The 25,377-nt window shown below is 45.5% G+C and overlaps 2 protein-coding genes across 3 annotated transcripts in view; both read right to left on the bottom strand.

The window, feature by feature from the left end:
• tlcd3bb (TLC domain containing 3Bb) overlaps positions 1–7,184 on the bottom strand; it is a 13,627-nt gene extending 6,443 nt beyond the window's left edge. Inside the window, exons 1-5 of the mRNA XM_072666734.1 lie at positions 6,897–7,184; positions 5,246–5,462; positions 3,812–3,895; positions 1,606–1,828; positions 831–926 (exon numbers count right to left, since the gene is read on the bottom strand). Coding sequence (XP_072522835.1) covers positions 831–926; positions 1,606–1,828; positions 3,812–3,895; positions 5,246–5,370 — 528 coding nt within the window. The 5' untranslated portion in view covers positions 5,371–5,462; positions 6,897–7,184. The remainder of the gene's footprint in view (positions 1–830; positions 927–1,605; positions 1,829–3,811; positions 3,896–5,245; positions 5,463–6,896) is intronic.
• Positions 7,185–8,175: 991 nt separating this feature from the next.
• On the bottom strand, positions 8,176–22,603 carry mazb (MYC-associated zinc finger protein b (purine-binding transcription factor)). 2 transcript variants are annotated; one of them, XM_072666732.1, is made up of 8 exons: positions 22,270–22,603; positions 21,987–22,136; positions 20,360–20,486; positions 18,763–19,142; positions 17,852–18,096; positions 15,917–15,980; positions 15,559–15,730; positions 8,176–15,471 (listed from the first exon to the last, which is right to left on the bottom strand). In XM_072666732.1, exons 2-8 carry the CDS (start codon positions 22,017–22,019, stop codon positions 15,107–15,109), a joined length of 1,386 nt encoding a protein of 461 aa, XP_072522833.1. In that variant the 5' UTR covers positions 22,020–22,136; positions 22,270–22,603; the 3' UTR covers positions 8,176–15,106. The 2 variants fall into 2 exon arrangements, with proteins under 2 accessions (XP_072522833.1, XP_072522834.1); XM_072666733.1 differs by having other exon boundaries at positions 21,987–22,133.
• Positions 22,604–25,377: the final 2,774 nt, after the last annotated feature.

The raw sequence follows: 25,377 nt of genomic DNA, 5'->3' as shown, positions 1-25,377 counted from the left end.
AGTCCCCAGCTCCACCGCACCAGCTAACAGACGCCTGTGCCGGCCAACATCGCTTGAGAGTGATGGGAGATGAGAGAGAGCGCCATCTGCCCACCCGGAGACGGCACGGCCTAAGGTGCTTCCTCAGACTGATGGCAAAGCGGCGCGGTTTGAACTGGGAATTCGAACCCTTGCAACCCTTGGGCCCCTAGTGGCAGCACAATAGACTGCTGGACATGCTGGACATAAGGTGGATCAATGGACCAATAGAAATGCTCCCAAATTATTACAAATGATTTTTTGCCTTCTTTTGTAAAGTTGAGATTTTGGATATACGATTTTTTTGCGTGACAGCGATGCTAGATTATTATCAAAACTCAAACATGCACAGCTGAAAGCAGACGTTTACATACTAAACTATTTCTATTTGCTAAATGCCAGAATACTGAGAGCCTAGCCTGGCCGACGCTGCAGGTGTTTATATATAGATATATAATGCATTCCTAACAACCATCAGATCGGCTGTGTCCGTTCAATGCTCCAGCGTAAGTCTTGAGATCGCTCGCCGCTTTTCAAGTCGGGACTTGCATATTGACAAGCGGCCTATTTTCACTTTCCCCAGGCCCACAGAGACTCCCTTAGATTTCCATGCTGACTCAGCACCTCCTAACTGCAGCGTGCTCCTCGTGACCCGGCCATAAAAGACGCATTAAGGTACAATGTAATCACCGCACACTAAATCCTGCATGCGTCGCTGTTTAAGACCCGGCGAGAGTGATGAATCGGTATAAAAATACCACAGGGATGAGGGGTGGAGTGAAAAACACTTATCTGATCAATAATGAATGTACCTGAATGAGGATTTTGCCGAGGCAGACGGAGGGAGTGCTGAGTTCAGCGAGGAACATGACGCCCTGGAAGTAATCGCCCTTCCCCTGCCTCCAGAACTGCAAGTGAGACAGACAGACAGACAGACAGACAGACAGACAGACAGACATCACACCGTTGGTGCCTGGCATGATCATGAGACTCAGGTTTCAGCACTTAAAACCCGTTCCAGATGCTCCGGAACCGGCAGTGCGGGATAATTTCATTTCTTTTTTTTATTTGTATTTTTATTGTATTATTGTATTTTTCTCCCCCCAAAAGTTCAGCCTCCACCGAAAGGTCTCGGAGCTGAAAAGTGGTACACTCCTCTGAGGCTATGGAGGACTGCCAGGAGGCCCATTAATATTCATGCCGGCCCCTTCGTGCGTTTTGGAACAGTTTATTTTCAGACGCCACACTCCGGCCCTGGGTATTTAAATAAGTGGCATTTGTGTCGTCAGGTCTGAACAGTGGAAAACCAGCAGAATCACGACTGGAGGCGCAAAAGCTCGCCGACTGCTGATGCTTAATGCTAAGAGATGAAAGAAACGGGGCAGAACTGAGAGATCAAGCCAGCATTTCTGATCCGCGACTGTTAAATCTCACACTCCTGTCCAAATTATGGCGGGGGGGCGAAACCCCGCCTCGCTAGTGTCGATCTGGGTCAGAAATCTGGCCCGACTTTCTTTTTCCCCAAACTACAAAACCAAAAAAATAAATAAATAAATAAGTGTGCCAGGGTTCCATGGTGACGGTTACCACAGAGACGGGGAAGCACACAGTGACCATGACGACGTGGTGCAAGACCATGAGGAACTCTCGGCGGAGGTAGCTGGTCAGCACCGCGGACTTCAGCTTGGGACCGTTGTCCACCTCGTGACCCTTGACTTGAAGCTTGTGCCAGTAGCACAGGAACATGGCGTAGATGTCGTAGGCGAAGTAGGGCACCGCGAACAGGATGTAGGAGTTGGTGAGCCAGTGCCTGAGAGAGGGAGAGAGTGAAGGAGGGAAGGACGAGTGAATGGGGTCCGTCCTAAACCTCGACCACATACTGCTTCATCAGAGAAGCACCAGGATGAACTGATTCTTTATAAAGAGAACAAAGAGCCGAAGGGTTTCTTAGTAAGAATAAAGAAAAGTGATGAACTGATGAACAGTCTTTAATAAAACAAACCAAATACATTCATAATAAATGAAAGAATATATAGAAACAAATAAAAGGGAAATGTGTGTTATTAACACTGTATCACAGTAGCAGGCAGGGCTGGGCGGGTTCACAATGTATCACAGCATTTTACTAAATGTTTATATAGGAGTTTATTTCTTTTTTAAATACATTTTCCTCCCAATTTTGGATCGCCAATTACCCAACCCATGGGTACTCACCCCCGCCCCCATCTAACGTGATGCCCCTGTTAACAGCGGCTTCACCACTAATACACATGAGTCTGTCCAGCTATCTCTCTATCTGTCTGTCTGTGTCTGGCTGGCTAACTATCTCTCTGTCTATATATCTCTCCATACGCCTATTTACCTGTCTATCTCTCTATATGTCTGTTTATCTGTCTATCTGTCTGTCTGTGTCTGGCTGGCTAACTATCTCTCTGTCTATATTTCTATCTCTCTATGTATCTCTCCATACGCCTATTTACCTGTCTATCTATCTTGTCTGTCTACCTCTCTATATGTCTGTTTATCTGTCTATCTCTCTGTCTGTCTATCTTTCAATCTCTATCTCTCTGTCTGTCTGTCTACCTCTCGGTCTGTCTATCTTTCTAAATGTCTGTTTATCAGTCTATCTCTCTGTCTGTCTATCTTTCAATCTCTATCTGTCTGTCTACCTCTCGGTCTGTCTATCTTTCTATATGTCTGTTTATCTGTCTATCTCTCTGTCTGTCTATCTTTCTATCTCTATCTGTCTCTCTGTCTGTCTACCTCTCTGTCTGTCTATCTTTCTATATGTCTGTTTATCTGTCTATCTCTCTGTCTGTCTATCTTTCAATCTCTATCTCTCTGTCTGTCTGTCTACCTCTCGGTCTGTCTATCTTTCTATCTCTATCTGTCTGTCTGTCTGTCTGTCTACCTCTCTGTCTTTCTATCTCTATCTGTCTGTCTGTCTACCTCTGTCTGTCTGTCTATCAGTCTATCTCTCTGTCTGTCTACCTCTCTGTCTGTCTGTCTATCAGTCTATCTCTCTGTCTGTCTATCTTTCTATCTCTCTGTCTGTCTATCTTTCTATCTCTATCTGTCTGTCTGTCTGTCTATCTTTCTATATGTCTGTTTATCTGTCTATCTCTCTGTCGGTCTATCTTTCTATCTCTGTCTGTCTGTCTGTCTATCTTTCTATATGTCTGTTTATCTATCTCTATATGTCTGTCTGATCTGTGCAGTGATCTATATTGAGCTATATGTGCCTTATTGATCACAGATGCATATGAATATTTCTGTTATTGATTTTTATTGCTCACTGTGTTCTGCGCTCTTCTGTCTTCTGGAAGATGCTTCCTGCACTTCACTGCCTTGTGCTGATCAATGACAAAGTTAATCAATCAATCAATCAATCAATTCTTAATTTTGCTTCATTTGATAAACGTGTGATTCGCCCCCACGGTGACCCCACAGCTACGTAACGGAGGCTTTCCTCAGTCTCTTAATTTCCCAGGTTCCCTCAGTGCACGCACTACATGGTGGAGCAGGACGGCAGCAGCAAAGTTCCCGTTCAGCAGAACTTCTGACAAATCAGTGCAAATACAGCTACAGTGAGAGACGGGGAAATGAAGAACATGGCGTCCCTTGATCTGATTGCACGCGTACGTCGCTCGCTTGGTGCGACTGTCCCGCTCTCGCTTACGAACGCAGACTGTGGAACGAGGTGAACCGAGTCGTCTTATGGCTTTTAAAACCGACTGAAGTTCCATTAAAACTTACTGACGGGAAATGAAGGAAAAATGGGTGCCGAACTCACTGATCCTCAATGATGTCATCACAGGACGTTGAGATGATGTAACCAGCTGAGGAAGCCATGACAGCCTGGATGGACGATACCAACCTAGTGGACACAGGATGCACGAGTCAATGACCTCACAGAAGGGATCATGGGTAACGTTCAGCGAGGTTTCTGTGACGGTATGAAAGGTGGTTAAGCTCAGCTGTGTTCACCTGCTGTCGAGTATTAAAGAGACCAAAGGACTGAACCGGGTGAAAGCTGTAAAAGTCTAAGAAGGGAATCTGTGAATCTCCCTCTCACTCACTGAGGCTCTGCTGCAGTTCCACCAGCTCTACAGACTAAAGTGAGGAACTCAGATTCTACCTGAAGCTTTATTAAACCTAACAGGTGAATAACGCAAGCCTCACATTTACAGTACTGCAGAGTCTCACCTACACAGTATTGATTCACTGACTGTCTGTCTATCTGTCTATCTCTCTGTCTGTCTATATTATCTCTCTGTCTGTCTGTCTGTCTATCTCTCTGTCTGTCTATCTATCTATCTCTCTCTCTGTCTATCAATCTGTCTATCTATCTCTCTGTCTGTCTATCTATCTATCTCTCTGTCTGTCTATCTCTCTATCTCTCTGTCTATCTATCAATCTGTCTGTCTGTCTGTCTATGTCTCTCTCTGTCTATCTATCAATCTGTCTACCCATCAAGCTATCTGTCTGTCTATCTCTCTATATATCAATCTGTCTATCTCTCTGTCTATCTATCTAACTGTCTATCAATCTGTCTATCTATCTATCTCTCTGTCTGTCTATCAATCTGTCTGTCTATCTCTCTATCTATTTATCTATCTTTCTCTATATATCAATCAGTCTATCTATCAACCTATATGTCTGACTATCTATCTGTCTATCAATCTGTCTGTCTTTCTATCTGTCTGCCTATCAATCTCTCTATCTCTGTCTGTCTATCAATCTGTCTGTCTTTCTGTCTATGTCTCTATCTATCTGTCTGTCTATATCTATCAGTCTGTCTGTCAATCTGTCTCTCTCTCTGTCTTTCTGTCTATCTCTATCTATGCCTCTCTGCCTGTATATCTATCTGTCTGTCTGTCTATCAATCTGTCTCTCTCTCTCTCTCTATGTCTGTCTGTCTGTCTGTCTGTCTGTCTGTAACACCTGCAGGCTCTTGCCATATCTCAGTACATGTGTGTGAGTGTATCCCCCAGTGGTCGGAGTGGTGAAACAGATCTGGGTGACTGTGCTAAGCTACACCAATAAGAGTCCTTGGGCAGGACTCTGAACGCTACACTGGCTCACCTCTTGTAAGTCTCTCTGGATAAGAGCGTCAGCCAAGTGCTGTAAATGTAAACGTCCGTTCCCGTATTCACTGTACACACACACACACACACACACACACACACACACACACACTCCTTTCTTTTTTTTTTTAAGTACGTACCTGGCAGACACCATGACGGCGTCCCCCTCGCTCCATCTCAGAGCAGGCAGCCGTTTGAGACACTGCTTGGACAAGAAGAAAAGCCCCGGGAAGAACACGGAGCCCGCGGCCAGGAGAAACAGCATGGTCCCAGGTGGCTGAGCCGGGGTGATGCTGCGGTCAGTAAACGCTGGCACTGTTCAGAAGGTCTGCCGTCCTTCCCTCGCTGCCTCCGTCTCTGCAACAGAGGACGGTAGAAACAGCCGGGGGGTTAGCAGCGCTGGACTTCATCATCAAAACAAGATCATAGATACTGCCTGTTATCAAATATATACATATATAACATGACATCACGCTCTTATAAATAACAATAAGAAGTGCTGCGTCCAATTACACAGAACCAGGTATCTCCATTCTGCCAGTTTTCACCCAATTCATAAATAAACCCTTTAGACTGCATCAGAATTCCCTGATAATGGACCGGGTGGGGTCCAGCGCTGGCCAAGGCGCTGTCACTATGACCAGAGGGTCGCTGGTTCGAGTCCCGCTCATGCTCTGACAGCACAGCTGGCCTCTCAACTCTCTGTCCAGGGTGGGTAGACGGCGCTGGGGTGTTAGCAGGCTGGTCCGTCGGTTGGTTTTCCAGATCGGGAAGAAAACGGGTAAAAACATGAAATAAAATAATAAATAAATAATAAAAATCCTCCAAAACGAGGCTCTTTTACATGAACTCCCATTCAACGTTCAGATTTGCTTTGGAGATACCAGCTTTTTGCAGTAACTTTTTTTGCAACCAAAAACTGACACATCAACACTACCTGGACAAAAGTATTGGGACACCTGCTCGTTCGCGGAAACCAGGGGGGGGGGGGTTAAAAAGAGCAGTTCTAGCAGTTGGAGTACTAGCTGTGAGGATTTGATTGATTGCTTGCATTCAGCCACCCCACCCCACCGTTTCTGCTACAGCTCTGCTTTGCCCGTATCGACCACCTCCAGAATCGACTCGATACCGCGGTGTATCGGACCGAGGACCGAGGATCGAGGATCGCCCCACCCTCTCCCCCTCTAGCTAAGCACCGGGGGGTGAACGGAGTTTGGGAGTTTGCTGGGGAGGTAGAGCCCCACTTTTGGGCAGGAATTGAAAGGCTTTTAGATGGGCTCTTGCTTGTTAAACCCCCGGCGTGAGGCAAAGGGGTGCAGGTGTGTTTTTAGGGCAGCTAGGGCTGGCTAGCTAGGGGCTAACGGTGAGGGCAGCGATGCTGGCCGAAATACGCAATGCGCTATTCGCTCAAACGCCGATTTCTGAGGGGGGAAATTACACAAACACGTGTGAAATTGGGGTTAGATGTCGAAGGTAGTGCTTGGGTAGCTGAATGTGGTGATTTGTGATGTTTTTTGTCATTATTTACCTCAGAAAATTGAAGCTGAAGTTGGTCCGTATTTTAATTTTCCGTTCCACCTTAAATGGTGCAGCAGTTCCATTCTGGCGCCTGAGGCGCCTGAGGCGCCGGAATGGAACTGCTGCACCATTTAAGGTGGAACGGAAAATTAAAATACAGACCAACTTCAGCATCGCAAGCTGAGAGAAATATAAACTCCAAAACGCCGGAAAACCTCAAATTATCTCCGTTCAAACCGAACAACCGGTTCACCGAATTAAACCCATACATACGCGGTGTGGCGGTGTCCAGTCAGCGGCCTGACGAGACTCGATTCCCGGCGAAGGCGAGCAGCGCAGTCCGGCTCCCGCTACCCCGGCTCACCGACATGGCTCAGCTAACGCTAGCGTTTCCCCCCGCCGTGTGTGTGTGTGTGTGCGTGTGTGTGTGTGTGCGGTCAGTCCGCTCACCCTTCTCACCCTCCAGTTTTTACCCTCTATCACCCCCTCGTTAAACCCGTAAGCGCTCAACCCGCGTTGTATTGCCCCCGCTCCTTATTATTATCCATTCATTAACCCACCCGTATTCGGGGAGGTGAGGGCCCGCCCTCCTGCGCTGGGATTGGCCGGTGTGCTGAGAGATCTCCGGGAGGTAGCCAATCGCAGCGCAGAAAGTGCGGAATACGGGTGGGGAAAGAAAAAGTGACGGCGGCAGAGCTGCGATGGGGCGATGTGATTATTTTCGATATTGGAATATTTAATATCGATACAGATAAATACATTTATATTATATATATTAATAACAATTATTAAATAATGAAAGAAATATTTGTTTTAATTATTATAAACTAAATATTAAATAGTATTTATTTTTAAAAAATTTATAAAAAATTTAAATGACCCCACATCACAAAAACGTCCCACAGCTGCCCCCTGCACTTGTTTCATAGGTGATCGGTCAGGCTAACACACAGACTCCGGACTCCAGCACCGAGCCGAAGCGGGATTACGGAGATTACGGGCGAAGCGCAGGGGGAGGATTTAATGGCATTTAATCTGACCACGTTTATTCAGAAATGCATAAAAAGGGCGGTGCAGATTACGAGTCTCTGGCCATTTGGGGAACAGAGGACAGCAGTGGAGCAGCAGGTCCGTCAGCGAGAAGAGCTCCACGCCGGACGTCCGGCTGTACGACTCTGTTAGAGGAGAACCTGTGCAGTTCGGTGTAGGGTCAGGCCACGGGCGCCCAAATCTGACTGGACATCAGAACAAGAGCGCAAGGTCAAAGTCGAGTCTCGTGTCCCCATTTAAAATCAGAAAATCTGTATTTAAATATGCAAATATTGTTTAAATATAATAAAGAACTTTGTATATTATTTCTATGTATATGCAAATTAAATACAGTAAGTTTAACTCTCAACATCAAAGAATATATATATATATATATATTTATGTATTTATTTGTTATTTACTTGTTTTTTGTTTTAGTAGGAAACAAAATGTATGTTTAATTTAATTTAATTTAATACTACAAAACAAGAACAGATCAACAGGACAGACAACACTGAAGTCGTATAATTACTTCTTTTTTTTTAATAGTCAAAATTACAAAATAATAACATGATCTACATAATAATCTACAAAATAATAACATAATATCCATGATCATGGTAAGCATCAACATTTTTTTTTTTACTCTAACAATTGCTAATAGACATGCATACTGTTGAGAAATATAAAAATATAAATATAAATACATCCCATTAATATTTTTTTTTCCTTTTACTGGATCCAAGACTCAGATTTAAAATACCATTTTCTTATTTTTTATTTTACGAATTAAAATGTGGAGAGTGGTACAATAAGGCATTGAGATGCAGTGCCAGAACTGTACTGATTCCTATTGAAGAGGTATTATTTCAGCTTAGTGCTAAATAATAATAATAATAATAATAATAATAATAATAATAAAAAATAATAATAACAATAAAAACAGAAACCTAAAGATGATTCAAAAACAAATGTGGTTCTAAATTAAAGTCATAAAATCTCCAATTAGAAAAATTAAGTTAGTGTATAACCAGAGAATATACAGTACCAACATTAAACTCAAACAAATCACTCCAGTACAAAACCAGGATTTCATTTTTTCCCGTCCCCCCAAATATCACTTTTTTATTTTTATTATTTAAACCTAAACTTAAGGGTCCGGCGCTCGTTTCTGGGTTCTAAGGTCAGTATCATTTGACGAAGCCCTTCTGTCAAACACTCGATTCACACATTCACAACAGAAACAACAAGGAAAAGAAATGGTGGCGGTCTAAACGCTCGGGGTTCATCATCCTCTCGGAAGCAGAAACAGATGCACTCTGAACTGGTCAGTCCACTGTGTTTCTCTCTGAGTGTCTTAGTGGGACGTCTCGCTGGACCAGACCAAAGGTCAGCGTGAATCAAAAACATCGAGGAAACTGAACTGAACTAGCGGGAGTACAGAAATCCTACTGGACGCCTTAGAGGTGAAGGACGAACCGGACCGCAGTTTCTGCTCTGTTCACGTGATCCAGGCACCAAAGCCAGAAACACACTTTACGCAAGAGCGTGAACGCAAACGCCTCCTGCTGCACAGCAAACTCAATTACACGCCGCATTCTGAGAGCTGCATCAAGGGGGCGCTATTGCAGGAACAGCCCCCAGTCATATTTCTAAATATATATATTTGTAGTTTAGTGTTACTACAGTCGTTCATTTTTAAGATTGTTAAGAAATTGAGGTTCTCTAAAATGTGCTGCTCTTAGCATACTGTGGATATCGCCAGTACTTATCCCCTTGAACCCAAGGTTAATTATTGTTATTATTTATTATCATTTTATTGTAGCAGTTTGTTCTAGCATATCGCGATGGAGCCCCACAGGGTTCTCTATCAGGGCCTATGAAATTGTAGTTGATGACCGTAATAGAGCTAGAGCTTTACAGACAGGGTCAGAACGCAGACCTACTAAATTCAATTCAATTTAGAGCCACAGGTGTTGAATAACTATTCAAATATACACGTCGCAAATTAAATAATTATGGAAATTAAAGTCATATATTGGCCAAATTGCCCACCGTGCTAAACCAGCCCAGCAGAGTAATAATGATGTCGATGACTGATCATTTATAGATAATAATTTTACGATCAGTTTAATTTCATCCAGCCATAAAAGCTAAGCCAGACATTATAAAACAGACTTTCACATTTATTATGCAAATATTTTACCCAGATGACATCACCAAAGACACCGTCATATCTTGGGTATTAAAGTTATTTATTTACTTATACACTAAATTGACAAAAGTATTGGGACACCTACTCTATTCCACCTACAGCAGCTTTTGTGGCCTTTCGTTCTAAACCCATAGGCTGTATTAATATGGAGCTGGTCCCCCTTTGCTCTAAGCTCTACCAGCAGCAGCAGCAGGTCTGGAGCTCTGCTGCAGTTACTGAGTCAGTTGGAGGCTTTTCAGCACTCGGCCCTGACCCCGCTCTGTAACTTTACGTGGTCTGACAGACACTCGGTGGCTGAGCTGCTCTCTGTGAGCTGTTCCTCCTAAACTCTTCCACTGTTCAATAATAACACCACTCACAGCTGATGGAGGAAGATCTAGGAGGGAAGGTCTAAATTTCACCAGCTGACTTGTTGTTGTTGGTGCAGCGGTGTCTCCTATTACATACAGAACCACGCTGGAGTTCAGTGAGCTCTTCAGAACCTCCCGTTCTTTCACTGATGCATGGAAGAAAGGCAGACTGCAGGACTAGGGGCTTGTCTTTATACACCGGTGTCCAAATACTTTTGTCCATTGAGTGTATTTACCTAATTTAGTCAGCCCCCCTCCATCCCCACATAAACCGGTCCAGATTTTTGCTCCAACCCGACTCTCAACTCAAGAGAAGAAGCAAAAATGCGGACCCTCTGGGGGTCCCTGAGAACCACTGATGCAACGGCTCGTTTCCAGCCCAGGCTCTGTGCGGCTAACGCGCTGCTAGCGCTCGCAGACTTGCGTGAGGCATGTTTCTGGCCTAGCGCTCTAGACACAGCTCTCCAATCTGCCCACGTTACATAACACACACCTCGGAGCACAGAGACCCCAAAGCACCGCTCAAGTAAACAGTCCCTTGAGCCCAGTGTTTGTGTGTGTGTATGTGTGTGTTTGGGGGGGGTGGGTTGATTTATTGAGGAAAATCATCCCCGTAACCGTCCTTCACCCTCTGTTAACGTCCCGTTGTTTATTTTTGTTAATTAGAGATGTACCCAAATGGAATTGCAGGGCCGATCAATCAGGGAACAAAGGAAATCAATAGCCACTAATTTACAGCCGCTAAGTTCGGTAAAGGAGGGGCGGCGGCGGCGGCAGGTTGGCGGTAACGTCAGACCACCGATGCCTTTCATGCAGCCGCACCGTAAACATTTCCCTTCCTGTAAATATTTCGTTTCTTCCTAGGCGCCTTGTTCCGGAGCCGACTGGTACAGCAGTGGCCCGGCGTCGGTAAAACTGGGCTCAGAATTAATCGGTCGTGTAGCGACGTGAATTTCCAGGTCTGAAGATTGAGCTTGGCCGGTCTGGTGGCGTAAGAGAGGAAAAGCATCGCTCGTTAGCTTTACCGACGGACCTCCGGACTGATGGGTTAGCACTGCTAACAGACGCCTGTGACCTCGCAGACATCGCTTAAGAGCGATGAGAGGAGAGAGCACGGCCAACTGTGCTCCCTCCGACTCCGGCCACCGATGGCAACGCAGCCAGCGGAGCGGCTCGGAATTCGTACGAGTGTTGCAGCCAATGAAAGAGCAGCGACTCATCCCGAATTCAGTCGGTCGACCAGCGAGGACGATGCTTGGTATCTGACGTGTGCTTCTTTGCTCTAGAACAGGAGATGCTAGGCTAACTTGGGCTTGGACTGTCACCAACTTACTCATCTCTGTAGACCCGCCCCCAAAAACGCTTGTTCGTCTCCCAGAGCTCCTCCAGACCTTCGTTAGCTTTCCTCAATTACCTCTGAAACTTGCTAACATTACTCTTCGACCGATTTGTGAGCGCTGCGTTTACAGGGATGCGTGAACTGGTGACAGTCCAAGTCCAGCGTTTGTTAGCATCATTAGCCTAGCGGCTCCCATCGTAAACGAAACAAGCGTGCTAAGTAGCGGCCCTCGCTACCCGCGTTTCCTCGTACTCGTCACCAGTTTTACGCTGCTCGCGTGCCTCGAACCACAGGCTGGTCAGTTCGGTCGAGCGGCAGTTAACAGCGAGGCTGGGTTGCGTAGAATACGTACGCCCGGCTTACGAGACCGGGGGGGGGGGGGGGGGGGGGGGGGGGTCCGGGTGCATCTCAAGAAGGGCGAGAGGGAAGAGGGGGCGGTCTGGAAGGTCAAGCGATGACCGCCCTGGCTGGGACAGAGAGCAGAAACACTACAGTAGAGAGTCACAATCACAGTATCGTTAAAAGTCCTGCAGCAAGAAAAGCGAGAGATTTTAAACGAAAAAAAATAAACAGAGAGAACCAGCCAGTGCAACAGTGCAATGTGGCATGTGTCTTTCCTACTTGGTACTGAAGTCATTATCAATCAATCAATCAATGTCCGTCCGCCCTAACGTCCACCTCAAAGCCTTTTGTTCGCCCTGTGTCTCAAGTCGGGTATAGAGGTCTTACTCTACGGGTCACGTACGTCACTATCTAGCGCTACCGTCTATCTGCAGCGGGTTAGCATCATCTCAACAGCCACGCCGCTATTAACACTAGGGCCGGCCTGAAGAGCATCTTCAGTACCCGAGTACCTCAAAATCCTCAAAACCCCCCTGACAAAGCAATTCGGTTCATGTTCTTCTATAATTATTTCAAGCAATTTGGCCTCACAGCACATAATATATCCAGCAGGGGGCAGTGATGTAGTCAAACGACCGTAAAAAAAAGGGGGCGCTGTACTTCCGCTCCCTTCCGTTCTATAGAAATGAAGCCAGAACTGTCCACCATGTTGTCAAATCTGCAACCAAAGGAAGCCTGGAAGCCGGATATGACGGATTCAACCAGTTATAATTTATCGTTATTTAATAACTTTTCGTTATACGCTCACTGACGCGTATGAAAAATGTCGGATTTCAGCACTGGCTCTTGCCACAAGGGGGCGTAAAAGCCTCTTGGTGAAAGATCGCTGACTGCTAGACACGCCTCTACGACACTCGAAGACAAGGCAGGGTGGTCGTTTCGACAGGCTATACGACCAAGCTTACCGTCACAGTGGTGACGTGACCGAGAAATCTGGACTGCGAATCAATTTACCGACAAATCCAAGTTCTGTTTGGTGTCCGACGGCGGTCGGGTTCGAGTTTGGAGGCCTTGCGGTGTGATGATCTGAGGAGCCACCGCATACAACCGTCGGTCACCCCTAGTAGTGATGCAAGGGACACTCCCACCTCTTATGGCAGGGCTTCCAACCACCACGGTTCAGCTGGAGAACACTCGTCCGAAGCACAGCAAGGGTTCCTCGACCTGCCCCGTCGCCAGATTTATCGCCAATGGAGCCTTTTTTTTATGGGAGCAGCTGGGACGCCAGCTTCAGTGAATCTATAGGCCCTGTGAGACCCTGTACGCCCCCATGCATGCCTGACTGCATCTCGTCTTGTATCCAGGCTAGAGGCGCCCTAGCAGGGTACCAGAGGGTGCGTTATTATTTTTAATTTTTTTGTCAATGAGATTATTAACAATATCCGTATGCTGATTAAACGTCCTGCAGGTTAAGCAACCTTCTGTAGAAGTTCTACCTTGGTACCCTGACAAGTCATATTAGCGTAAAATCTAGTACTGCTCTACCGCCTCAGTCCACATGCTTCTCCACCTTCAGATCAAGCTTCTGGAGCTCTCTCTTGGAGCTTGTCCAGAAATGCAGCAGGTGTGCAGCTGACCAAGCGCGATTTGTATTTACTGCAGTGGGGTAACTGTGAATTACACTCCCCACCTGTAGGGGGAGCCCGGGAGCGAACAATACCAAGTCGATATGAGTGAGCGAGCACTCGAGTACTCAAAATGACTCGGGCCAGCCCTAGAAAGAAGCCTAATGCAATGGAAATACACTTGGACAAAGGCCTCCAACTCGTATCCGACGTCTGCACCTGGAGCTTCCTCCGACAGCCCCGCCCCGCCCCGCCCCCGCCCCCGCCTTCTACTCTACTCAAAAGCGTGCAGCGCTCCGGTGGTTCTAGCACACCCTCTGGTACTAACACGCCACCGCGCTACGGAAGAAGTACTCGATTTGAGACACAGTGTCCGTCCTGACTCTACTCCTGCTGGCCTTTCAGCAGTCGTGACTTGGCGAAATCCGAGGCAGTCCGTTGAAGGTCCGTCAGCCGCGGGTCGTGTCGTGTCGTACTGAGGTGACTTATTTGCTACAGTAGCTGCGTAGTTTCTGTACGAGTGCTGCTCAGCTAGTTGTATGATGGCTCTGTTCACAGTATTTGCTCTAGTAGTGTGGTTTCTCTATCGGAGGGTTATTAGCATATAGCATTTTATAAACATGTCCTAGGTATCGGGAAGGTATGCGCGTGACGCACACTTCGCTTGCTTAGTACGTGCCTGTATATATGTGTGTGTGTGTGTGTGTGACCGTGGGGATGTGGGTGAGTGCGTGCACTGCCCGTCAAAAGTCAGAGAGCGCTTAGCTTTCCAAAGTTTTCGTAGCCAGCCTGCTATAGGCTGCTGTTCGTCCACACCCAGACTCCCACACTGAAGGAAGACCTGACTTGTTGACTTGTGTGCCTTTAATACTGCTCCGTTCTGATTGGCTGCCCAGTATTCTGCAACAACCTCCCAGGATTAGACTGAAAGAGTCAAGAACATCCAAAAAAAATACATCAGCCTTTAAATAAACGGGTGGGGCTAAACGGCTGAATGGGCGGGGCTAAACTGCAGTAGGCTGAATGGGTGGGGCTAAACTGCAGTAGGCTGAATGGGCGGGGCTAAACTGCTGCAGGCTGAAAGGGTAGGGCTAAATCACTGCAGGCTGAGTGGGCAGGGTTATCTTCTTTTAGATGAATGGGCGGGGCTAAACTGCTGTATGCTGAATGGGCGGGGCTAAACTGCTGTAGGCTGAATGGGTGGGGCTAAACTGCTGTAGGCTGAAAGGGTAGGGCTAAATCACTGCAGGCTGAGTGGGCAGGGTTATCTTCTTTTAGATGAATGGGTGTGGCTAAACTGCTGTAGGCCGAGTGGGCGGGGCTAAACTACCATAGGCTGTGAATTGTATAAACTGGCATGCAAATTTTACATTTTCACATTTCTAAAACAACACTACATTAAAGTCTCGTTTTGTGTTTCCTAAACTGCCGGGACAATCTCAGGTAAGTTTCCCGTGATCCAGGACCCCCGGACCCCCGCCCCTGATGTATTTATTTTTTCTTTAAAACGTTCTAGGCTGCTAAGCGCCCCTAATATTTTGACGAGCAGTGTACGTGTGTTTGTGTTAGGAGCTCCGCAGTTACTAGCTCTGCGGCTGCTGGGCGATGCAGGAGCAGTCGGTGACCAGCAGGTCCACCACTGTGTTGCCGCTGACGAACACGGTGGGCGCGGTGTTCATGCTGCTCAGGGTCACGGTGCCGGGTGCTGCTGCTGCCGCTGCCACCACCCCGTCCGAGCTGCTGCTCACCGGTGCCGGCTCGCTCATTGGAGGGTTATGGGTGCCCATGTGGCCCTGCAGCTGCGTGGGGGTCTTGCAGTGGACGCCGCAGAGCTGGCAGACCAGAACGCCTCCGGCGCCGGTGGAGCCGAACCCACCTCCGCTCTCCTTCCACTCCTGACCGTGGTGCTTCTGAGCGTGGATGCGCAGATACGTCAGCGTGGTGAAGCCTGGGAGAGGAGCAGACACACCAGTTAGCTTCATAAGAGCAAGAAGAAAGAGAGGAGAGGGGAGGAGGGGGGGGGGGCGGCACGCACTTCGGTTACACAGGTGGCAGGCGTGATGCTGGGACTGGTTGTGCACCCTCATGTGGTCGGTGATGTAAGCGGCGGACAGCAGTTTGCCACAGATGTGACACGGCACCTTCTCTTCGTGCCGGATCATGTGAGCGCGCAGGCGGTCTTTCGTGGCGAAGCTCGACTCGCACGTCTGAAAGGAAGAGCAGAACCAAACCTAGCGTTACTACAGGCGCCGGCGCAGACCTCCACCCCTCACCCCCCACCCCGAGAGCTTACAGCTCAGAGCCAGGTCACCCCGCTCTTACAACCCTGTGAGACGCTCGTAAGAGCCGTGCGAGCGTGGAGGAAAATGAGTGCGCAGTGAGAGGAACAGTACCGGGCATTTGAAAGGTCGTTCTGAAGAATGGACTTGTCGGACATGGCTGTTGAGATGATCGGGGCTGCGAGGAAAAAAAGAGAGAGAGAAAAAAATCAGTGAAAGACAAATGAACATTTCTGCCCAAAACATTAGGCTGAAGGTCGGACACAGGTGCTCAGACCATTCAAAAACGTTTATGAAGCACTGCACATTTATAGCAGACATCCCAACTGAGCACAACGTTATTTAGTCAATTAATTAAATATAATAATAAAATACAATTATAATAAAAAAAGTATTTATCTATTAAATATTTATTACTTATTTTTAATTAACTTAATTTCCCTCCCCATTAAAGTAAAAATGGCAAAGCACCCAGTAAAATAAAAAAGGTAAATATGACTAAAGCCAATAAATTACATATAATAATAAAATACAATTATAATAAATATTTAATAAATAATTAAATTATTACTTAAAGTTCCCGTCCCATTAAAGTAAAAATTAATAATAAAAAGCAATTATTATTATAATAATAAAATTATAAATTAAAAAAATATTTTTAATTATTTAATTTCCCTCCCCATTAAAGTAAAAAATAGCAACCAAAAAAAATCCAAGTCATATTTACCTTTTTTTATTACTATTTTACTGGAACAGGAAATGAATTTAGCGTGTGTAGTGGTCCACACTCTGGACTGGTATCTGTGGTTGTTGGTCTACTGGAGTGTAATTACTGGTTTATAGTGGGTGAACGTGCTCTGTGTGATTGGGGTTTCTATAGTGCGAGTGTGTGTATTAGCATTAGCGGGTTCTGCAGTGCTGGTTTAAGAACAGAGAAAGGCGAGAGCCGGTACAGTAAAGCACGTCTGGATGGGCTCAGGACAGCCCTCCTCTCACCTGCAGGGGAGTCCATGAGCGGGACACTGCATGTCCCCTGGTTTGTATCTAAAGCTAAAACTGCCCGAAATATGTAGAACTGGGGCGGCCCTGACCTACAGGTTACAGAAGCCCAGCCTGGGGCTGGAAAGCGTCCAGTTCTTGAGCCGGCAGAACCTCCAGAAGGACTACGGACATTCTGCCAACACTTACAGGCTATATCTAGAACCTCTAAAAGGACGAGAGAGACATGTATTCTGCTCACACTCACAGACCTGACCTCCAGAAGGACTAGACATTTATTTTGTTCACACTACCACTCACACTCAGCATATCTAGAACCTCTAAAAGGACGAGAGTGACCTGTATTCTGCTCACAGTCACAGTCTCACCTAGAACTTCCAGAAAGACTAGATTCATTTATTTGGCTCCCAGTCTACCTAGAACCTCCAGAAGGACTAGTGACATTTATTCTGCTCACACTACCACTCACAGCCTATCTAGAACATTCAGAACAACAAGTGTGACATTTCGTCTGCTCACTCTCCCAGTCTATCTAGAACCTGTAAAACGACCAGTGACATTTACTCTTTAGTCTACCTAGAACCTCCAAAAGGACTAGTGACATTTATTCTGCTCACACTACCACTCATAGCACATCTAGAACCTCCAAAAGGACAAGAGTGACATGTATTCTGCTCAAACTCACAGTCTCACCTAGAACTTCCAAAAGGACTAGTGACATTTATTTGGCTCCCAGTCTACCTAGAACCTCCAGAGGGGGAAGAGTGACATTTATTTAACTCGCAATCTACCAAGAAGAGGCCGCTCACACTTACAGCCTATCTAGAACCTGCAAAATGACCTGAGTGACATATTCTTCAGTTTACCTACAATCTGCAGAATGAGATCTCCAGGGTGAGATTAATTCTCCTACTACCACTCACACTCTCAGCCTATCTAGAACCTTCAGAAGGACAAGAGTGACATTTCTTCAGCTCACTCTCACTCTAGATAAGCTGCATTTCTAATCCTAAGAGTGAGGAGTGCGCGCAGGCAGGCGGTGTGTCTCACCGAGAGAAGGCCTTGGAGCAGTGGGGGCAGATGTAGGGCTTCTCCACGCCGCCCTGGTGGGAGCGGACGTGGTGGCTCATGCGGTCTTTCCTCTTGAAGCGCTGCTGGCAGATGGGGCAGGAGAAGGGCTTCTCGTCCGAGTGAGACAGCCGGTGGCGGTTCAGGTGATAAACGTCCCTGAAGGCTTTTCCACACGTCTCGCACGCGTGGTTCTTCCGCACAGGGTTCGAGTTTGGCGGCCTCTGCTGCACACAGAGAGAGAGAGAGAGAGAGAGAGAGAGAGAGAGAGAGACACACTATGAGAATGCTGTATTTCATACACTTCATACTCTCCACTAGGGGGTGCTGTTAGTAGTCTATTAGCTTTCGGCGTGTCCTCGCGTCCCTGCAGTCACCAGACCAGCCGACTGGCGTGGTGAAGTGGGACACACCACCACATTTTCCTGGCTGGACAAGCAGACCATGCTAGACCTGTGTAACCTGAAACGTACATTATATGGACAAAAGTATTGGGACACCTGCTCAATGGATATTACAGAGAGTTGATACTCTAGAGTATAGCTTTGAAGGCCTTTGATGGTCAAGAGGATGTAGGATGGTTGATCACCATTCCAGAGAACAGCCCACCACCCCTCCTCTAGCCCAAGCCTGGCATTAGGCAGCATGGAGTCAATAGGTCCATGTTTATCTGCTCTAGTCCTAATCTATTGGCAGTACTTCTTCTCTACAGGGACTAGACTAGATAAGCTGTGTGTGTGCATTTGCACATCTGTGTCAGCAGCAATGGGTGCAACTTGAAGTAGCTGAACGCGTTCATTAGAAGAGGTGTCCACATACTTTTGGACATATAGTGTATTGCGTCTGTCGGGACCGAGGGTCGATCGGGACGTCTGCAATAACAAACAGCCCACCTGGACAGGCTCCGGCGTCGCCATGACGACCACCGCGGCAGGAGGAAGGGCCGTGACCGTGGACGCCATGCTAACCATGGCCGACTCGCTGGTGTCCTGGGCGACCAGGGGCTGCGGGGGGAGCGGGGCGGGGAGCACGTCCTGGGGCGTCAGGCTGGGGGCCTGGGGCTCGGGCATGGTCAGCTGAAGGAGGGACAGGGGAACGGTGGGCCGCTCCACCACCTCTTTAGCGGCGGCCTCCTGGTTCTGCGAGGCGGCGCTCTTCATGCGGACGCCGGTGTGGACGGACTGGTGGCGCCGGAGGTTGTAGCTGTTCTTGAACTGCTTGTTGCAGATGGAGCAGATGTGAGCCACGCGGGCGGGACGGGGCGGCGGCTTCACTGGAGGGGGGGCGGGGGAGAGAGAGAGGGGTAAGTGCTAAGCTAAAACACCATCACCATAACGGTCGTTTACGCCAACAACGGCCAACAAGCTTTTTTTTTTTTTGCCGGTTCTAGACTCAACACTGACGTCTGAAGCCTGTAAGATGTTCCATCTCCAGCGTGTAACAGTTAGGGGTTCTGCACAGAGCTGCCGCTCTAACAGCCGACTAAAACCTTCTCACAGCCTATCTAGAACCTCCAGAAAGACTACAGTAACGCTTACACGACTGACACTTCCTGCCCATCTAGAACACTCCAGGACGACTCGCGTGGCGTCTGTTCTGCTCACACTCTCAGCCAATATAGATCCACCCTAAGGACTACAGGTTCTAGACTGACTTTGAGCAGAATAAGTGTCACTCATCTGAAGGTTCTAGACTTCATGCGGTAACGGGTGTAGTGTAAATGTCACTCTAGTCCTGGAGGTTCTAGTTAAGCTGTGGTAGTGAGCAGAATGTCACTAGTCCTGCTGTAGGTTCTAGGTTGGCTGAGAGTGCTGGTGTGAGCAGAACAAACGCTGCTCGTGCTAGCACTCACGGCCAACCTAGAACCTCCTAGAGTGCCATTTTTCTGCTCACACTACCTGCCAATCTAAAACCTCAGGACAAGAGTGACATTTATTCTGTTCACAGTCTATCTAGAACCTCCAGGGGGACTGGTGACATTCTGCTCACAACCACAGCCGACCCAGAACCTACAGGACTAGTGTGAATGCTCACATCCACATCTAGAACCTCTCAAAAAACTAGTTACATTAATTCAGTTCAATCTAGAACCTCCAGAAGGACTACACAAGCATTTATTCTGATCATGTAGAACTAGTGACATTCTACTCACAGCATATTAAGAACCTTTAAATATACTAAAGAGACATGTATTCTGCTGGCACTACCACACCCACACCAACCTAGAACCTTCAGAAGGACAAGTCACATTTGTTCTGCTCACACTAGCACTCACAGCCAACCTAGAACCTACAGCAGGACTAGTGACATTCTGCTTACATTCACAGCTTACCTAGAACCTCCAGGGCTAGAGGGACATTCACTCTCCACCCATTACCACGTGAAGTAAGTCTAGAACCTCCAGATGACTAGAGTGACACTTAATCGGCCGTTTCCAGACTGTAAGCCTGTAATATAGAAACACCAGGACACTTCTAACGTCTCACCCACCAGGTACGGGGTCCTCGTTAAGCGCAGCCGTGTCCACCGTGGACGGGGGCGGCGCCATGTGCTCGGGACTCTGGGGCAGGAGCTCGGCCTGGAGGCTGCCGTCCACCTGGGTCTGAGCGCCCGTGGTCTGAGAAAGAAAATCACAAACCTCTTCAACTGTTCAGACTTTAACCCGGTATGAATCTGCAGGTTTCTATGGCATTCAAATGGTCTTTAACCCGGTATGAATCCTGTGTGTGCAGTCATCCAGTATGAATTCACATTCACATGCAAGTAGATTGTACATACTGACCTTAACAATCGCGGAATGATTTTTATCCAGTATGAATCTGCAGTGCGTGCAGTTTTTAACAGTCTGACAGTCCTAATTGTAATAATAATCAAATCAATAATTCATTTTAACCCAGTATGAATTTGCAGTGTCTGAATTACTTTCTAAAGTCTGACCGTCCTAACTGTGGAACATTTTTAATCCAGTATGAATTTGCAGTGTCTGCAGTTTTTGGTCTGTCAGTATTAATCCTGATAGAATTTGAATCCAGTATGAATCTGCAATGTGTGCAGTTTTTAAACAGTGTGCTAGAAACAATCGTGATAGAAATTTAATCCAGTATGAATCTGCACTGTCTGCAATTTTTACAATCTGACAGTAATAATTGTGATAGTTTGAACCCAGTATGAATCTGTCTGAGCACTGAAAATATTTACAAATGATTTTATCCAGTATGAATCTGCGGTCTGCAGTTTTTTAACAGTCTGACAGTAATCGTCCTGATGGGTTTTTTAATCCGGTATGAATCTGTCCGAGCGCTGAAAATATTTACAAACGATTTTATCCAGTATGAATCTGCAGTCTGCAATTTTTACGGATTGACAGAAATGATCCTGATAGCATTTTAATCCAGTATGAATCTACAGTCTGCAATTTTTACAATCTGACTAATTATCGCGATATAATTTTAATCCAGTATGAATCTGTCCGAGCGCTGAAAATATTGAGTGCTAAAGTGATTTTATCCAGTATGAATCTGCTGTCTGCAATTTTTACAATCTAACAGTAATTATCCTGATAGCATTTTAATCCAGTATGAATCTGCAGTCTGCAATTTTTACAGTTTGACAGAAATGATCCTGATAGCATTTTAATCCAGTATGAATCTGCAGTCTGCAATTTTTACAATCTGACAGATAGCATTTTAATCCAGTATGAATCTGTCCGAGCGCTGAAAATATTGAGCGCTGAAGTGATTTTATCCAGTATGAATCTGCAGTCTGCAATTTTTACAGTTTGACAGTAATAATCCTTATCGAGTTTGAACCCAGTATGAATCTGGTATAAACACATCAGTTCAACAGTTCCCGAACAACTACAACCCAAATGATTTTACAGCACTTACAGAACAGTCTAAGGCCCGGGGGTCTAGTTCTGGTGACCCAAACCCCTTGACCTCTTGAGGTCATGCAAAAAAAAAAAAAACACCACCACACACACACACACACACACACACACACACACACACACACACACACACAACAAACGGAGGGTCCGGCATCACAAGACTCACTTCAGGACAGGACAGGACATCAGCTCAGCACACACTCACCACTGGAGGAAGTGGCACCTCACCTGGAAGAGAAAGTTGCTCCAGGACGCATCCATTTCTCCGGCTGTTCGGCTTTTCAGTAGAAGTGAAGAAGAGGAGCAGACCTGCAGGGCTTCCTCCTCATCCCCTTGTAGGAGCACCCTCCAGGCTTCCTAATGCTGCTGCTGCTGCTGCTGAGGAGGAGGATGAGGAGGATGATGAGGATGACTTTAATAATTAAGAATGTTTAATAATAATAATAATATTAATAATAAAGCCAATGTTGACATTTCTACACATTCATGCATTAGATAAGGAGAGACCCACACGGCGTTAGGAGGCTCTGTTGTTGTTGTTGAGGAGGAGGAGGAAGATGATGATGATGATGATGAGGAAGATGAAGATGAGGAAGATGATGTTAATGTCTTTTAGGCAGTAAAATAAGCTGGGATTTCTCAGACTGAGGTTAAAACCACACCGCTTGAACGTGCTTCCCCCTCCCACCCTGCTAACAGGCCGCGGTGCTTCAGTCGAAGCCTCGGTGTCGAGTTCACGCCGTGGCCGAGGCAGAGCGAGCCTGAGCCCGGCCGCCTCGGCGCCTCCACCACTCGCACGATGTCATCTTTCTTTTTTTATCGCTCTCTCCCTCTCTCTCTCTCGCTCTCCCTCGCCCCCTCTCCCTCGCTCTCCCGCTCCCTCCCTCCCCGAGTTTCTTTCTTCCTTTTCTTTTTTAATTCCTCTTTCTTCTCCCCCTCCTCTCGGCTCCTCTCCGCCGCGTCCCCGCTGCTCTTAAAGGGATGCTCGGTGGAAAAACACACACACGGGAGCGCGCACGTACGCGCGCACGTCCGCGCGCACGCACGCACGCACACTCTCCTTCGCTCGCTCGCTCTCACACACACACACGTACACGCACACTGTCTCAAGCGATCACGCGCGTTGCGCGTGATCGCTTGAGACAGTGTGCGTGTACGTGTGTGTGTGTGAGAGCGAGCGAGCGAGCGAGAGCGAGCCAACGCATGTGCGCGCTCCCGTGTGCGCCGACACAAATGAAAACGCAGCATCCGTCCTCCCCCTCCCCCTCCTCCGCAAAACCCCCGCCTCTCAAAACACCGACACGATAAAGATAAACGACTCACGACGGAATGACGTCAAAACGAGCGAAAAAGCCCGAAAACCGGGGAGAAAAAAAACAAACCAAAACAAGAAATTACCGTAATAACGCCCAGCGCGCGCGTCTTAAAGGGATGCGCAGACTGACGCAGAGAGGATTTTCTTCACCGAGGACGTTATTTTTACGCGCTGACCTTCAAACCAGCTATATATCCCTTATTTTAATAAATATAATTAATATAACAAATAATTAAATAAATACAGGCCTTTAAAACGAGGCTGTGTGAATGGTAACAGGGTTGTGAGTCATTACGGTATTCAGTATTACACAAAACTTTGTTTTGTTTTTTACCAATAAATAAATAAAATTAATTAAAATTAATATATTAATATATATTTTCTTTTCACTGTGTTAATTATGTTATATATGTTTAAGTGATAAGATTAAATCATACAGATGCAGGTAAATACAGGCCTTTAAAACGAGGCGTGTGATTGGTAACAGGGTTGTGAGTCATTACGGTATTCAGTATTACACAAAATTAGCTCAATTACTGCAAAAAAATGATTATAAGTGATTAAAATGTTTGATTGGGAACAAGATGTTCGCTAGAAATTTCTTGAAATGTGTGATTATGGTGTTTGGAAACAGTTCAAATGTTTTGTTTACCAATAAAAAGTAAATAAATTCAGTTAAAAGTCAAAAAAATGTGTTTTCCTTTTGTTGTGTATATTATATTATATATATATATATATATATATATATATATATATATATATATATATATATTTAAGTAATATATATATATATATATATAAAAATAATTAAATAAATAAATAAATAATACTAGCTGGTCTGTTTTTATTTGACCAGCATGACCAACCAAAATGTTTTGTTTACCAAAAAAAAGTAAATAAATTCAGTTAAAAGTCCAAAAAAATTGTTTTCCTTTTGTTGCGTATTATTATTATATATATTTAAGTAATATAATCCCAAAAAATTTTAAATAAATAAATAAAACTAGTCTGGTTTTATTTGATCAGTTAAAAGTCTAAAAAAAAACTAAAAATTTGTTTTGCTTTCATTACGTTTATAATATTATATATATTTAAGTACTATTTATCTAAAAAAATAATTAAATAATACAGATGCATTCAGTATTACAAAACTTAGCTCTTACTTCAAAAAACTGATTAAAACTGATTAAAATGTTTGATTGGGGACAAGATGTTCGCTAGAAATGTAAGATTATGGTGTTTTGAAACAGTTGAAATGTTTTGTTTACCAAAAAAAAGTAAATAAATTCAGTTAAAAGTCTAAAAAAATTGTTTTCCTTTTGTTGCGTATTATTATTATATATATTTAAGTAATATAATCCCAAAAAATTTTAAATAAATAAATAAAACTAGTCTGTTTTTATTTGATCAGCATGACCGACCTGACCAAAATGTTTTGTTTACCAAAAAATAAAATCTAAAAATTCATTTTCCCTTCATTACATTTCTATATAATATTATATATATTTAAGTAATATTTATCAAAAACATTAATTAAATCATACAGATGCAGGTAAATACAGGCCTTTAAAACGAGGCGTGTGAATGGTAACAGGGTTGTGAGTCATTACGGTATTCAGTATTACACAAAACGTAGCTCAATTACTGCAAAAAACTGATTATAAGTGATTAAAATGTTTGATTGGGAACAAGATGTTCGCTAGAAATGTTAGATTATGGTGTTTTGAAATTCTGTTAAAAGAAAATATTTGTTTTCCTGCTCTATTACATTTATTTAAGAAATATGTATCTAAATAATTAATTAAATAAATACATAAAACTAGCTGGCCTGTTTTCATTTGACCAGCATGACCGACCTGACCAGACTAGGCAACCAGTATGGCCAAAGTGCTCAACCAGGTCATACTTCTCTGGGTTGACCCTGCGTGAACGGCTTGAATAAACTGGCCGACTAGCTTTTTGACCATGTGGACCAAACTAGCCCACCAGTAAGACCAGCTTGACGGCTAGCTTGATTAAGCTGGTTAGGCCGAGAGTGACGAGCTTAAGAAGATGCTTAAGAAGCTTAACCAGTAGTTTTCAGCTGAATGACCAGCTTTTGAACCACCTTGACCATCAACTTAGAACATCTGGCCTCGAGCCGGATATTTCAGCAGGGCTTTTATTTTGCTTTATATGAACTATAGAAATGATTCGATCACGAACGGCTTGAATTAACCGGTCAACTGGCTTTTCCTAAATAGTAAAAATGACCAGCTTGCTGACCAGCAGGACCATGTGGACCAAACTAGTCAACCAGTATGA

Source organism: Salminus brasiliensis, chromosome 22, assembly GCF_030463535.1.
Source record: "Salminus brasiliensis chromosome 22, fSalBra1.hap2, whole genome shotgun sequence".
Classification (NCBI taxonomy): domain Eukaryota; kingdom Metazoa; phylum Chordata; class Actinopteri; order Characiformes; family Bryconidae; genus Salminus; species Salminus brasiliensis.
This window is presented reverse-complemented; position numbering and strand designations above follow the sequence as displayed.